A 16,051-nucleotide genomic window follows, 5' to 3' on the forward strand; every position below is an offset into this window, starting at 1 on the left:
GGGTTGTTATGATCAGAACCAACTCCACAGCACTTAACAATAACAACAACATACTATTATTATCCCTGTCTTACAGGGAGAGGAAAATGAGGCACAAAGAGTGAATGCAAGTCATTGACCCAAGGTCACATGGCAAGCATGAACCGGACCTAGGTCAAGACCCCAGTTATTCTAACTCCTAAGTCCATGCTTCTAGCCTCAGCCTTAAACATGGGTAGGCTCTACAACAAAAGTTCTAGTGTGGTGCTGTAGGTAAAGCACTGGACTGCTAACCAAAAGGTTGGTGGTTCAAACCCACTAACCGCTCCTCAAAAACCCTATATAGGATTGCTATGAGTTGGAACTGACTCAACAGTTCTTAACAACAACAGGACACATGACAAGTACCTATGTATGGGCTTTGTGCAGTTTCCATGTCACTGGTATGTACACCCAGTGCTGGATGTGGACGCTCATCGCACATGCACAGTGTGTGTTCAGAGATGAGTGTTTAGACACAACCTGTACAGTGCGTGTGTGTGTGCAAGGGGTGTGTTGGTGCAGGGGTTTGCAGGAAGTTTGCACAATTCTTGGTGTGACTGTCATTCTGCCTTTAACAGCAAATCAGAGCTAGTAGCGGTTGCTTGCTGTGTGGTGTTGAGACAATCCTATAGAACAGAGTAGAACCACCCCATAGGGTTTCTTAGACTAAAAGCTGGAGGATCAGAGAAAAAGAGGAAGACCCCCAGTGAGATGGATTGGGAAAGTGGCAGCATCAATGGGCTCAAGCATGGCAACAACAGTGAGGTTGGCCCAGGACCATTCTGTTGTGCCTAGGGTTGCTATGAGTTGGTACCGACTCGATAGCACTTAACAACAACAACAACTTTTACAGCAACAGATCATTAGGTCTTTCTCTTGCAGAGCACCTGGTGGGTTAGAACCACTGATGTTTATGTTAGTAGCTAAATGCTTAACTATGGTACCAGTAGGGTTCCTAGCTGGAAGTGAGCAGAACTAATTTCACCTTCTTTGTCTATTGAAGTCCTTTTTCTACTACACACTGAGCACTGGATGTGCAAGGAATGTGAACGCTTGTGACCGGAGCTTGTGAATATGAGTATGGGCCTGCTAAGCGGGGAGTCCTGGTATGGCGCACAGGTCACTGTGAACCAACCCCATACTGGGTCACTGTGAGTCAGAACTGACTTGATGGCACTTAACAACAACATGCTAAAGTACAGCAACAGGGTACAGGCGCACACTGAAGATATATGTGACCTGGATGTGAAAAGTGTTTGTGCATACGTACACCTCTCTCTTTGTATGTGTGTGTGTGTGTGTGTGTGTGTGTGTATACACTGAGAGGTAAGTGCATATGAGAGGGCTTCAAAAAAGTTTATGGAAAAATTCAATTGTCCTTTAGTTCCATTTTTCCACAGACTTTTTGAAGCGTCTTGGTATACGCATGTGTATGAAAGAGAAAACACCGTGGGTGGAAACATCACTAAGTTAAACACACCTGAATCCCAGTCTTGCCTCTGCCACTTGCTAGCTGTGTGACCTTGGATAAGTGGCTTAATCTCTCAAGACCCAGTACTGCGTCATAAAATTAGAATAATGCTGATTTCAGGAGCCGAAACGGCCAAACGGTTAAGTGTTTGGCTGCTGACCATCTGGCAGCTCCCAGGGAGAAAAACGTGGAGATTAACTCTGGTAAAGATAGCTGTTGCTGTTGGTGTTTAGTGCTGTCGAGTCACTTCTTAATAGCGATCCTATGTAGGGTTTCTGAGGAGCAGCTGGTGGGTTTGAACTGTCAACCTTGTGCTTAGCTGTCCAGTGCTTAACCTACAGCGCCACACCTGGACTTTCCCATGTCCCTGTGTTGTTGAATGTTGTCCAGTCGATTCTGACTCATAGCAACCCTGTAGAGGGTTCCAAGGAGTGACTGATGGGTTTGAACTGCCAACCTATGATTGTCCAGTGCTGCTCCTACATCACCACACTGGTATTGTTGTTAAGTGCCGTGGAGTCAACAGTGTAGAAAACCCTATGGGGTCATTCTATTCTGTCACACGACGTCACTATGAGTTGGAATCTGTCACTGGACAATAACATTACCCTCAGTGGAAAGTCAGGGTGGAGTACAGTAGGTGCTTAATACATGCGCACTGCATGAGAATGCCTTTGTGTGCATGTGCCTGTGTGTGCCATGCAGGGTGTGAACCTGTAAGTGTGAGAGGAGCACACTTGTATGTGCGTCTGTTTTCACACTTTGTCTGTATGCCAGGGTGGAGCCTGGGGGAGAGATTTGTGCCCCAGGCCCAGGGTCTGGCTGGGCCGAGGGGGGTATCTCTGGCTGTCAGCTCTGCGCTGGGTGGGGGGCACCCCCGCTAGCGGTGATTGAGCCCCTGCTCTCCCACCAGGCCTGCCAAAATACAGCGAGACAGGGTGTAATTACCGGCACTTACCGCGGTCATTACCCCCCTCGCCGCCGTACATGACACACGACCCGTCAGCTCGGTGTTCGCACCATTAAGGGGCCTCATTAGCATCCCGGCTCAGAAGCAAAATTACCCTCACTGCTCATTTCAAGATGTCATCAATTTTAATTTAGGGCCCAAAGATAGTACAATGGGAAGGCCCTCCCCGGCCCGCCGCACACGGAGAGGGAGGAGAGGGTGGAGGAGGGGCGAGCTGGAGGTTGGGGGCAGCCAGGGCGAGGGGGCATTGAGGGAGAAGAGGGACAGAGGCGGGGAGGGAAGAGGAGGAGGCTGAGTGAGGAGGAGAGGAAAACACTGGTCCTCTCTCCTGCCCAAGAAAGGTCCCCAAGTTAGGGTCTCTGCAGGCACCCACTTGGGAATGAAAGGAAATTAAGGACGCAGCCAGGGGCCGGGACTTGACAGGCCCGCCCCCTTGTGGCCATCTGGAGCCAGTCCGAAGTCCTAGCTTAAGTGTCTTTTCCCTTCAGCTACTCCTTTAATCACAAACACAACCTTGGGTTGTGTTATGGTGTTGAATGGACCATGGACTGCCAATAGAACAAACAAATCTATCTTGGAAGAAGTACAACCAGAGTGCTCCTTAGACGCTAGATGGTGAGGCTTCCTCTCTCATTCTTGGACATGTTGTCAGAAGGGACCAGTCCCTGGAGAAGGACATCATGCTTGGTAAAGTGGAGGGTCAGCAAAAAGACCACCATGACGATCCTCACTGAGATGGATTGTCATGGTCATTGTGACAGTAGCCTCACACATAGCAGTGATTGGTGAGGATGTCTCAGGACTGGGTGTGTTCATCCTATTGCACATGGAACCAGCTCCCCAGTACCTAACAACCACCACCACCTTGGGAAACATAGATGACGATTCTCCTTTACAGATGGGGAAATTGAGGCCTATAGTGTCTGTCCGGGAGCCATGGCAGAGCCTACGTTCAAATGCAGGCCTGTTTGACATTCCTGTCTTCTTCCTGAACCCAGAATTTGTGGTCTTCCCATCAGTATGCCTGAACCCTTGAGTGGGGTACAGGGGTGGCCTCCCACCCAACCCCATCTGTGTCATCATTGTTTGTTCATGTGCCTGCCTCCCACCCCCCCCACCCCACTTCCAGCACTGGTTTGTAGAGGGCAGGGACTGGCCACTATCCATACAAGTATCAGCACACAGCATGGACTGGCTCAGTGTGGGTGCTCTGGGTTTGTTGAATGAATGAATGACTGCTACATCTTAGCCAGGCTGTCTGCCTTCACATTCAGGAAAAGGAGTGCTCTCTGGGCTGAAAGTAACCACACAGGTCTTCCCATCCCACCCATCATTGTTCAGATGAGCAGCTGAGATCCCAGAAACAGGAGGGAATGTCAGTCTTTTTGGGATGGCGGAATCCCTGGGTAGTACAAATGGTAATCGCTCAACTACTAGCCAAAAGGTTGGTGGTTTTAAGTCACCCAGAGATGCTTTGGAATAAAGGCCCGGCAATCAGCTTCTAAAAGATCACAACACTGAAACCTCTATGAAACACGGTTCTTCTATGCGCACATGGGGTCACTATGAGTCAGAATCAATTGGAGGAACACTAACAACAACAAGCCCTCAACCTCAAGGTTGGTTTGAACTGCAAAGTTAGTGGTTCAAACTCACCAGCCGCTCCTCGGAAACCCTGTACATGAGTCAGAACTGACTTGAGAGCACACAACAACAAACACTTGCTTAAATACCATTAAAGGTTTGTTGAAGGAATGAATGGACAAGTGGGTGAAATGCACGTCTCCTGGATGCATTCAGGTTCTTCCAGGAACAACATCCTTATTGTTCCCTCACCAGGCCTTGCAGACACTTCACTTCTCTGCACTCTAGGGGTGTGTGTAGGGTACACACAAAGCATGTTCATGTTACACAACACCCTTTGTTGTTGCTAAGTGCCATCAAGTAATTTCAAACCCACAGTAATCATATATAGGGTTTCTAAAGCTGTGAGTCTTTGCAGGAGCAGAAAGCCTCATCTTTCTCCCTTGTAGTTTACAGTCTAGTGCTTATCCTACTGGGCCACGTGCTCCCTCCACATTGCTTGTTGTTAAGTGCTGTCGTGTCAGCTCCCACTCATGGCGACCCTGTATAGGGTTTCTAACAATGGGCTAGTGGGTTTGAACTGCCAACCTTGTGGTTAGCAGTCCAGTGCTTATCCTACAGCACCACACCAGGACTCCCCATTCCCCTTAGAGTCTGTAAGAGAAAATGAGAAAAGTTCACAGGCAGCCAGCCCCACAGACCTCTGACCAAGCAGGGAAAATTTTCCAGAAGGGCTGGTTATGGAGGTGGAGGACGACTTCCTATTTCCATTCAGCTCTGCCACACTGCTTCTCTTCTCTCTGTGGGACTCAGGGCAAGTTCCTGAAGCCTAGGTACCTCCTCCTCAGGCTTCGGTGTGAGGCCAGGTGCCATGGTGACAGGAGAGAGCCAGGCCTTCAGGGTGGGGATAGGGCCTGACTGAGCACAGACTGAGGAGAAAGGGCTCTGCCAATCACAGCACCTGCCATCAGCCCAGTCGGGCCCTGCCTGCCTCCCATCTAGCCCCCAGCCTCCACAGAGGGGAGGGGAGGGGGAAGAGCCCCCATCTGGAGACCTGAGACAGGATCCACACAGGCAGCAGGCGCCGCTCCCTGGCCTCACAGAAGACGGATCGCTCCCTTAATCACTCTGGAAAAGAATCCCAAGCCGATATAATATTATAATTAATTAATTCACTAAAAAGGTATTAAATTTCTCTCCCCCCTGTGGATATTATCTGAATTCATTGACCTTTAGAAAAATCACCCTCTAATTGTAACCAGGTCCAAAAGCATTTGCAGCCCGTCCCTTTTACATTAATAATATCTTCCTGGACTTGGCCCTGGCTGCTTAAATATTGTATAAATTCCACTGCCCCCCTTGGAAAAGAGAGAGAAAAGAAAAAAGATGAGGCTGGTGGAGCCTGAAGGGGACCAGGGGCTGGACCCCGAGAGGTGAGGGGCAGAAAGTGATCAAGGGATTCTTTCTAGCCACTCTGAGATGAGGGAGCAGGAATGCTAAGCTTGGAGTTCTTTTGTGTGTGTGTGTGTGTGTCTGGGGAGATCCACAGACTCAGATGCATTAGACTCAGGTGGGTGTGGGTGGTCCCAGACAGTGAAGAATCCCTGATTTGACAGAAAAGTGAGTGATGGAAACTTCAGAAATTCCGAGCAGGACATTCTCATCTCCTGCTTCTCCCCTCCCAGGTTTCCACTCCAGTTCTGCCATGTACTCAAAGGTGGACACACCTCAGGGAGATGCGGTTGGGCACCCAGGACTTGCCAGGATTGAGGAGGTAGGTACTAAGGCATGGAGAGCCACCGCTACCCCTGAGTAAGCTTCAGCAAAACACAGTGGACTCATGGCCGTGTCTGAACTACCAGGAGGGGAAATGCCCAGCTGATGGCAAGGCGAGCGTGTCTGCCCTCACTGCAGGTTCCCTCTGTGGAAGGGCTGGTCCAGGGTGAGAAGAAACAGATACAGGAACTGGAGACGAGATGTTGGGATCAAGGACTGGGTGCTGTTCCTCCCCCTCCCCGTCACCCAGCACCCTGGCTCTAGGTTTGGGCCCCACATAGGCTGCTTGCCCCTCTCAGTTTGGACCCTTTCCCACCAGAGTCCGCTCATTCTCAAGGGCTGGGAGGAGAGGTGTGAACAGGTCCATCCCTGCTTCCACCCAAGCCCAAATTATCACTCCACAGTTTGAAAAATAATTGTCTCCCTGGACCCAATATCTGGAGAGTTGTTGTCTGCCAAATAAATAACATGTATGAAGAATGTCTTTGTGTTCCTCCTGTTTAATAGAAGACATAACCATAGCCCCAAACTGACAGCCTGTGTTGTGCTGTAGGATAAGCACTGGACTACTAGCCACAAAGTCGGTAGTTCAAACCCACCAGCCATTCCTCAGAAACCCTATACGGGGTCGCTATGAGTCAGAGCCCTATATAGGGTCGCTATGCATCACGCTAGTCAGTTCCAGATTGTTGCAGTTATGTGCCATGAAGTCGATGTCGACTCATAGTGAGCCTGTGTAGGGTTTCTGAGGCTGCTGGTAATCTTTCTGGGAACAGAAAACCTCATCTTTCTCTAGCAGAACGGCAGCTGGGCTCAAACCACTGACCTTGTGGTTTGCAGTCCAGTGCTTATTCCAGAACCACCACACTTCCCAGTTTCAGATACAGGAACAATTTCTCGTGACTTGTTGAAATGCTAGAGGGAGAACATGTGCTTGCCTTAACCAACCCCACAGGACTCCTAGAGCAGACGCTCTAAGGCGAGCAGCCTGGATCGCGTGTGCAATTAAACGAAGACCTCACCCCAACCCCTCCACACCTTAACAGGGCAGGCAGCTGCTGGGTTCTGGTCCTGCGGCGCCCTCTTGTGGAAAGAACCTCACTCGCACCCTGCCCACCTAAGGCAGAGTAGAGACTAGGTTGAAGGAACCCAGGCAGGTGGAGTAGGTAATAACGCGTGGTACTGAGGGACTGAGTCGTGAATTCAGAGGATAAAAGGAAAGCCCAAAGGAAGCACCGAGCATAGCAGTCAAGTGGATAGGGAAAATTTTCCCAAACGCCTTAAGGATGGGCCTCGGGAGGTTCCCCGCCCACTCCGATGCTAACGCAGCACAAGTTGGGACCCGTCAGGAGTCTTCCAGCCAGAGTCCAGGGCTTGCCCCAGGAGGGCCTCCCAGGGCGTGGGCAGGTCTCAGGGTAGTGAGGCGGAGCCTCAAATTGCCGGAGGCACCAGCGCCAGGCTGGCTGAGGCTTCACAAGGTCATCCACCGCTTGGGCTGACCTTGAGATTAATCCTGCCGCCTTCGCCAGCGCCCATGCCACCCGGCCCCCTTTCCTTCTTTCCCCTCACACGTTAATTGCTCCAACGTTGATTTGATCTCCTATTCACAGAGGAAATTGCCCTCTTAGCCATTTTCATCCTGCGATTTTTTTTTTTTTTAATTAAGCCCCTTCGGCCTCTCAGAGCCCTGTAAGGCGGTGAGGGGGGAGGGGAGCCATCTTGGTCTGTGCTTGAAGCCTTGAAATCCCGGAGAACTGGAGAACAAGACGGGGAGGTTGTCCAAGAAGACACCTCCCTACCTACGAATAACGTTAGGCTGCTAACAGAAAGATTGGAAGTTCAATTCCACCCAGGAGCGGCTTGGGCACTACTTATGAAAAAAACCGCCTCTGAAAGCCCTACAGAACCCAATTGGACTCTTAACACAACGGGACAGCCAGGAGTTGGGAGCTAACTCCACAACTGGGTTTTTCTCCCTACAAACACCCGGGGCTCAAGCAGATACCCCAAACCCATTTCCCCATCCTGGGTGAGGTTGTGTGCCAGAATTCTGGAGCAGAAGGAACCATCATGGGAACTGTGCGTGGTGGAGACTGCGGCAGACAAGTATTTGCCAGAGGCCTCCTGCCTGACACAGAGCACAGAGAAGCCAGTCCTCAACTCTCCCCAGATTAAGTTGACTTTTCCCCTTTCTGCAGACTCAAAGGACACAGTTTGCTAGAAATAAGAAGTCAAGTCAGTGATCCTGGCCTCCTCCATCCGGGTTCTCAGCCCACCTAGGGAAGGGAGGAATCTGAAGGGGTCACCACTACAGCTGGGGTTGGAGATCAGTGTAAGACCCCACCTCGAGCCAGAGAAGCCTAGGCCTAGGAAAGAGGCACCAATTAAGGAAAAGCAGCTCCGGACAGCTTAAAAACTGCTTTTCTGCCCCACTTTATTCAAGTGTGTAAGACCAGCGTGGCTGCAGCGCCATCTTGTGGCCATTACGAGGGACAATGCCCCCATCAGCCACCCAAGCCCTTTAAGTCAGGCTACATCTTTAGCTTCCCTTGGGGCAGGGCTGGGGAAATTGGAGGGAATCCAGTGATGAGCTTGACACCCTCTCAGTATCCAGCTCCAGCCCGACTGCCATCAAGGGGCATTCCCATTCTGTTAACCCACTCCAAAGAGACAGGACGAGCCAGTACAAAGCACAGTGTTTACTAAAGGCACAAAGTGGGAAGCCTGGAGGGGAGCTGACCCCACTCTAACCCGAGCCCAGCCCCTCTAGATCTCCGGCCACCCCTGCCCTCACACCACCTGGTGGAGAGCTGTTAGCACCAAAGAGGGGTGAGGCGCCCCACCTATGTGAGAGGAGAGTACCAGGTTGGGGCTGGGTTTATTGCAAGCTGAGTCCCAGAAAGGCAGGTGTGCGCATCCCGAACCAGTCACTGCCTCAGAAAAGGAGCTTCCTGAACCCCCTGCTTCAGCACACCCTCCTTCATTGGTTGGGGGAGTGGGGTGTCAGGCTAGAAGACAGAATCTCCCCGCAGGACTTCTTAACCTCTAACCCCATCTCCTCCCTTTCCCTCTTGATTTTGCCTCCAAGAACCCGGGCTGCCCTTGAGGGGGAGACACTGAGCCGGGTGGGGGGCTTCTTCCTGACCCCACAGACTGCCAGGGGGCACTAAGTCCAAACAGGGCCGATGGGGAGGAGTGAGGCAGGGCAGGTGGCTACTTCACACACAAGTGCAGCCTGAAGGGAGGGAGGAAGGTGGCCCCGGCCCTCCCAGCCAGCAGGCTTGGCCCTGTTCCCCAGCATGGGGACAGCCGGGGTCACAGCACATCCCCTTCTTCCATGCTGAAGCTGCTCCGGCGGCTGCTGGCCTTAGAGGCCTCGGGGGACATGGTGGAGAAGAGAGGGTCAGAGGTCAGCGGGAGCAGTGAGTCATCCAGGAGCATGAGGTCCAGGTCCTTCTTGGACAGGCTGGGGAATGGGGAGCCATGCTCGGGCCCCAAGGACTCAGGGTAACCCGGGGGACCCTCGTCACCCCCAAAGCTCAAGCTGTGGCTGAAGTCCAGGTGGTGGAATGGGGACTGTGGCTGGGGCGGCTGGGGTGGCTGGGCCGGTGGGGGCGGTGGGGCCTGGGGGGGCAGAGCCTGGAGTGGCTCCGGGTCAGGGATCTCAGCCCCCAGCTGCAGGGCTTCGCCTGGGCCCTCATCGCTGGGCAGCTCCTGCTTCACCACTTGCTGGGCCAGCTCGGCCATGTTCATGCCTGATGGGGAGGTGGTCGGGAGGCCATGCACTCGAGCTTGCATCTCAAGTTCCTGCAGGGGGAGCAGACAGAGGGCTGGGGGCACACACCACCCCACCCTGCTCCCCAGACCCAAGCCACAGCTCTTGCCTCCTCCTCTAGTGACACAGAAGACCACCAAATGTCTGCTGGATGAAAGTAGAAGGTAGTTCCAGAGCCTGGAGTCTTTTCAACTACAAGTCACAACTCATGAGAGGGCTGTGAAAGCGCTTAGTGAGTCCTCACCAGCGATCTCTGTGTTTGAACTGTAATAGGTTTGCCCAGACTAGACTGGAGTTGAAGCTAGCAGAATGCACTGCACCTGTTTCGGATCAGTGTTCTTTCAGGGAACTTTGATTTTGGCTGTGAATATGTGTATGTGTGTGGGCTGGGTTGTAATGTAAATTATATTACCAACATGAGAGACTGTTGACAAAGTTTGAAAGTTGCATCCACTCACCCTTTGTGTAGAGAACCAGCCTCAGAGACCCCCAGTGAGGAGCTAGGGCTCCAGACAGTGGGGCTGACTCCCCCAGGCCCTTGTTCTTTAGTTTGTGCTCTACGCACACCCCCCTGTGGCTGTTCTTAGTGCTATCCACCAAATATTCCCAACTCTTTCTGCCTTCTGGGCACATAGTAGGTTTGCACGTGCCTTAGCTGAAGGAGCCCTGATGGTGCAGTGGGTAAACATTAGGTTGCTAACAGAAAGGTGGGCAGTTCAAAAACACCAGGTGCTATGTGGAAGAAAGAGGAGGCTACCTGCTTTTGTAAAGTTGACAACCTTGGAAACCCTATGGGGCAGTTAGATATAGGAGCTCTGGTAGCATAGTGGTTACAAATCGGGCTGCTCTCCTCAAGGTCGACAGTTCAAAACTACCAGCCAGTCCGTGGGAGAAAGATGAGGCTTTCTGCTTCCGTAAAGATTTACAGCCTCGGAAACCCTATGCAGGCTCACTATGAGTCAGAACCAACTCCACGGTACTTAACAACAACAACAATCCTGTCCCTTAGGGTCACTATGAGTTGGAACCAACTCCATGACAGCGGGCCTTGAGGTTAGATGTAGCACTGACCAAAGAAGAGTGAGCAGAAATGGCACATGTCCCTTCTGGTGGGAACTTTAAGAGCCAACCCTCCATCCACCTCTCCATCAGCCCAGGTCCCAGAACCAGGGTCTTACAGGCCAGGGACCCTCAACCAGTACTTGTTGCTATAAGGTGCTGGTGGTACCACACATCACAGAGCATGTCCTCATTGGTACAAACCCTTCCTCATGAACAATCTTCCCATGTCTCCAATTCCAGAGATAGGAAGAGCTCATGAGGTCAGGGATCCAAGGTTAGAGCTATCAGGAGGTCCAAGGTGAGGGGCCACACCTGGATGCGGAGCCAGAGCTGCTTGTTGGTCATCTCCAGGCGCCGAGAGTGGCTCTCAAGATCCCTTGACTTCTGTAGGTCTTTCTGCATCCTCCGGATATAATCGACTGAGGCCTTGAGGATAGTGCCCTTGTTCCAGCGCACGTCCCTGCAGCCGCCGGGTCAGGCATGGTCAGTGGAGCGCAAGCAGAACAGCAGCCAAGCCCTGCCAGGCACTATGTCGTCTGCCCCTGCTTTGTCCACACCCCCCAGGCCTGGCCATCCACTATTGGTGGCAGTGGGGAGGATCTCAGCCTACTTGGCACAGGCCCTCCCAGGTGACTTGTGTGGCCACCGATCACCTCACTAATCCCAGCCTCCTTCCCAAGGCCTTCCAACCCAGCCACCAAAACCCAAGCCTATCCTTGGCTCTCACCCCTGGTGGCTTCTCTCCTGCCCATCAGCCCAGTGCCCTCACCGAACCTTCCCAGAACAACTCCTCCACAAAGCTGCCCTCTCTGACCCCTGACTTTCCTAGACATCTGCCCCTTTCTGTCTTGAGCCACCCTGACTTAGAGGAAGGCAAGATCTTCTTCTTGAATAGAGGATAACCTGCCAGAAGTCTGGCCATTGAGGGCCCAGCTTTCCCCAAGCCCCGTCCCTCCTCCCAGAAGCTCACAGGTCATTGGCCTTGGGAATCAGCATCCCCAACTCCTTGATGCGGTCGTTGATGTTGAACCTCCGTCTCCTTTCAACTGCAGATAACAGATTCAGAGGGGGGAGCAATTATAAGATTGAGACCCACCTGGGAAGAGGAGTCCAGCCCAGGGAGGGTCACCTCAGAGGCAACCTGCAGCTTAGATTTAACCCTTTTGGAACGTCATGGGTGGCCAACAGACAAGGATTTCTACAAGGTGAGGGTGGGGCACAGGTCTAATACAGAAGTAAGTGGCTCTTCGAGGCTGAACCCCCTGTGGTCAGATCAAAGGGACCTATGGAAGGATACCTATGGAAGAATACCTTCTGGGGGGTCTTGGTTTCCACATCCCTGCTCCCTTAAAACAGCCAATCTAATCAACCCTTTCGCTCAGCATGGCGACCCCATCTCCCACCCCCTCCTTAAGAGGAAGAGTGAACCTGCCGGAGTCCCAACACTGGAAGGACTGAAGGCATCTGCTAATGCTGGGAAAACTGTGCTGGTCAGGGCATGGCATTTCAGCCAGCCCAGGTGACAGGGAGGAATGTGGAGGACTCACTTAGATTGTGATTGTCCTTCTTCTGCCTCTCCTTGGCCAGGGCTCGACTCTCAGCATCTGGAGACCAAGGAAGGAGAGAGGAGTGGGCGGGGTGACTAAGGGACCCAGGGAGGGAGAGCTGGGCACGCAGGGAGGTGGTACCTGTGAGCTCTCGCTTCTGAGTCAGGTCTGCGGGACAGGAGCTGCTGGTGACACCCACCAGGGAGGCTGTGACCTGGGGGTCACCGCTGTACACGTTCAGGTGGCTGCTGGACAGGGGCAGCTGTGGGGCAAGGTGGGGAGGGGGACCAGGTGAGCAGCCTCCTCTCCTTGGGGGTGGGGGGTGGGGTTTGTCCCAGGAACAGCCAACCCAAGGGCACATAGGGCAAGCCATGGCTAATGGGTAACAGTCTCGGTTGTAAAGGGTCTGTAGCCTGGCCCCCTGCAGCCAGCTCTCAAGCTGAAACCCTTCTGAGTCCAGAGAAGATGCAGCCCCTGCCCTCAAGATCGGCCAGGACAGAAAACTGGAAGCACTAGAAAGTTACCAGACTCAGTACTGATAAGTGTGCTGACTGGACTATGCACTAGCCCTGATGGAAACCTAGGGGAGGGGCAACTAATCCAGTCTAGAGTCTCTCGGATGTTTCCTGAAGAACAGGGAACTTGAACTGAGTCCTGAACTCAGATGTGAGGAACACACTCATCTGCTAAAGAAAGGTTAGAGGTTCATGTCCTCCCAGAGGTACCTCAGAAGAAAGGCCTGGTGATCTGCTTCTGAAAAATCAGCCACTGAAAACCCTACGGAGCACAGCTCTACTCTGACACACGTTGGGTTACCATGAGTCTAAGTTGATTCAATAGAGTTGATTCAATGACAGTTCCGGGGGCAGGAGTGTAACAAGAGAAGGTGTGATGGGGGCAGGGGTAGGATGGGCTGCTGGCTCCAGGTATGCCTTGCTTGATGTTTTGGAATGGGCAGCTGGTAAGGGTTTAAGCAGGGGCCTGATAAGGACACATTAGAGCGCTGGACGGATCTCCCCAGCTCCTGCCACAGGACTGTACACAGTACAGACTCCAGCAGCACCCTCCTCCCTTCCCAATTCTTGCTGCCCCGGTCACTGCAGGCTTCAGACCTAACTGGTCCCAGGCAGTTCCTCCCCAGTGACTCGGCAATGTCACCAAGGCCATGAGATTGAGGGCTGACTCCCCACCACAGGAACTAGGGACTTTCCCCTGGTGTCATGGGAGAGGGGTCAGGGTCAGGGCTTGAGGCTCAGCAGGTGGAGCCCAGGCCTTAGGACAGGAGTGGGCAGTGGGAGCTCCCACCCATGGCTGTGGAATCCATTCCAACTCAAAACGACCCCCCAGGAAAGAGGAGAACTGCTGCTTAGGATTTCCAGGACTGGAAATCTTCACAGAAACAGACTGCCTCAGCTTTGTCCTGGAGAGTGGCTGGGGGGTGTGGGCTGCCAACATGCTTAACCCACGCTGCCACCAGGGCACCTCAGCTGAAGTTTAAAACTGCCAAAATGGGGGCAAGGAGGGGCAACCAGCAACTCGACCTCTTCAGTGTAAATACTTATCACAATTATTCCATTTCTTGCCTCATTTAACCTTCCCACAATCCTGTGGACAGATGGCATCACCCTCATTTTGCAACTGAGAAAACTGAGGCTCAGAATGGTTGAGGGACTTCTTAAAGTCATAACCAAAGCTTGAAGCCTGACTTTCTGATTCTAAGCCTGGCTCCTTACATCTGCCACCTCACCTCTGCCAGGAGATGTCAGTGGTTGAGACAGAGTGAGGGGCACTTGGCTTGGCAGAGGAGGGGAACCCCAATCCCTAAAGAAACACATGAGTCCAGGCCTTCCTGTAGACACAAATTCCTGTTCCAGAACTAGGTTGCTCCCCACCAGAAATGCTGTCCTGCCTCTCCTCTGCCTAACACCAGTACTTCCTTTCCCAGCCCAGAAAGCCGTTCTGCACTGTCCAGCCACTCCTCTGAATCCCCATGCTGCACCGGGATCTTGGCACAATTCCTTTCCTGAGTTGTCGTTCCACAAGGCCCAGGCCCTCCTCCATCTGATTTGATTTGATCCTCCATCTGATTGCTGTGGTTTTCACTTTTGAAGCAAGATGGCAGCTCTGCTTAGGTGAGGACCCCACCTCTACTCTTCCTCCATCTCAGAGCCACTGTGCGGCCTCTGTCCGACCCCTCCACCCCCACTTCCATTTGCACACCCACCCACCCCAGCCAGCAATACCGTGTTGGGCATCTGAATTTCGGGATTGATGTAGGTCAGGACATCATCCAGACGCATAATGTTATCAATGACATCATCAAACTGAAAAGAGAAAGAGTCCATCTGTGGTGGGCCTTCTGGGACAGCCATACAGCTGGAGGAGCCATAATGCCCATCTCACTCATCTGCCCAGAGAGGGGACAAGTTGCCCAAGGCCCAAGGCAGGGTTTATCCCAAGGATCTGAGCTACCCAGGAAGCTTCCTCTGGATAATTCTGTCTGGACATGGCTTTGTGGGTGTGCAGCACTTCCTTGCATGAGTTTCCTGAGTTTTCCCTAGCAGAATTTTCCAAGTAGATATGGTTTCTCTCTGTGAGACTGGGGATCCCTGAGGGCAGGGCTGTGTCTCCCCTCAGACTGGGGAAGTCTCTGAGGACAGGCTGTGTCCTACCCCATCACCGCACCCCACACCTCCTCACCCCCACTCCAGACAGAAGCATCCTGCCCCTGCCATTAGAGTGGGAGTCCCCGGAGCAGAACCCGGGGGCACCAGCTCCCCCTGCAGGGCTCGTTCCTTACTCACCTCCCTCTCAGGGTTGGAGCTGATGTGCAGCATGGCCATGGGGCTGTTGGGGGCACTGTTGCCAGCTGAGGAGGACACCACATGTCCAGCCCGCACCCCTGGGGAGGCAGCAGGCGGGGGCTTCGGGGAGCCCTGGGCTGGGCTGATGTGGGCAGCAAACTTGTTCCCATAGGTCTCAGACAGGTACTCCCGCACCTTCTGGTCCCGGGACTGCTGCAGGTGGTAGGAGGTGGGGTTCTCCAGGTAGGACTGGACCTGGGAGGGGGAGAAGGCAGAGCTCTAGGGAGGTCTGGGGGCCATAGGGGCGGGGCGTGGTGAGGCAGACCTTACCTTCAGCACCTCCCCAGGCACCGGGGGTGGAGACTGGAAGTGGACGGGGGTGTTGATGGCTGGGGTGGGCGGCCCCCCCAGCTGCTGCTGCTGCTGCTGCTGTTGCTGCTGTTGCTGTTGTTGCATATAATGCATGACTGCCTGCTGCTGCATGCGCTCCCGTTGCTCCTCCTGCTGGGCCTGCTCCCGCATGAGCTGCATGCGCAGCCCAATGCGCGACGCCATGACTGCTGCTGGAGTGGAGCGGACTCCCTGTGGACAGGGGGGTTCCTGAAGCTCTCAGTCACTTCAAAGTCCTGGGTCTTGTAAGAAGGGCCCAAGGCAACTGGGACTGCACCCACTGTACAGGAAAGCACGCTGAGATCCTGAGAGGGGACTAAGATTGAATCCAAGTTTCCTGGTTCCTAGGCCAGAAATAGAGACTCCCTCTTTCTTCACTCTTTTCAGTTGGTTATCCCAAAAAACTTGGAGTCAACTCCTGTCTTTCTCTCAGATTCTGATCCTGTCAGATCTCAACTCAAATACATCCTGTGTCCTCAGTGTGGGCCCAGCCTCCACCATCTCTTATCTGGATTCCAGAAGGAGCGTTCTCACATTCATACCCTGTTTTCTGTCTCTCTCCATAACATTCTACTCTCAACTCAGCAGCTAGAAAGATCTGGTAAAGCCCATGTCAAATCATGCCCCTCCCCTCTGCTCAGAGCCCTCCAT

The 16,051-nt window shown here is 53.0% G+C and overlaps 1 protein-coding gene across 2 annotated transcripts; it reads right to left on the reverse strand.

Annotated features, from left to right (window-relative positions):
* Positions 1–9,110: 9,110 nt before the first annotated feature.
* Positions 9,111–15,573, reverse strand: TFEB (transcription factor EB). Of its 2 annotated transcripts, XM_006860446.1 has the most exons (8): positions 15,341–15,573; positions 15,011–15,265; positions 14,450–14,530; positions 12,348–12,468; positions 12,207–12,263; positions 11,630–11,705; positions 10,972–11,119; positions 9,111–9,629 (listed from the first exon to the last, which is right to left on the reverse strand). In XM_006860446.1, the coding sequence occupies exons 1-8, from the start codon at positions 15,563–15,565 to the stop codon at positions 9,138–9,140; spliced, it is 1,455 nt and encodes a 484-aa protein (XP_006860508.1). In that variant the 5' UTR covers positions 15,566–15,573; the 3' UTR covers positions 9,111–9,137. The 2 variants fall into 2 exon arrangements, with proteins under 2 accessions (XP_006860508.1, XP_006860509.1); XM_006860447.1 differs by lacking the exon at positions 15,011–15,265 and having other exon boundaries at positions 9,138–9,629; positions 15,341–15,565.
* Between the last annotated feature and the right edge of the window lie 478 nt (positions 15,574–16,051).

The sequence above is a fragment of the Chrysochloris asiatica genome, unplaced genomic scaffold (genome assembly GCF_000296735.1).
Source record: "Chrysochloris asiatica unplaced genomic scaffold, ChrAsi1.0 scaffold00038, whole genome shotgun sequence".
Lineage (NCBI taxonomy): Eukaryota > Metazoa > Chordata > Mammalia > Afrosoricida > Chrysochloridae > Chrysochloris > Chrysochloris asiatica.

Excerpts from the sequence above, each read along its gene's own strand:
- TFEB (XM_006860446.1), bottom strand. The coding sequence starts at position 15,565 with ATGGCGTCGCGCATTGGGCTGCGCATGCAGCTCATGCGGGAGCAGGCC. Across the intron at positions 11,120-11,629 it reads ATTCCCAAGGCCAATGACCT|GGACGTGCGCTGGAACAAGG; the intron begins GTGAGCTTCTGG and ends CGGCGGCTGCAG. Across the intron at positions 9,630-10,971 it reads AGCTCTGGCTCCGCATCCAG|GAACTTGAGATGCAAGCTCG; the intron begins GTGTGGCCCCTC and ends CTCCCCCTGCAG.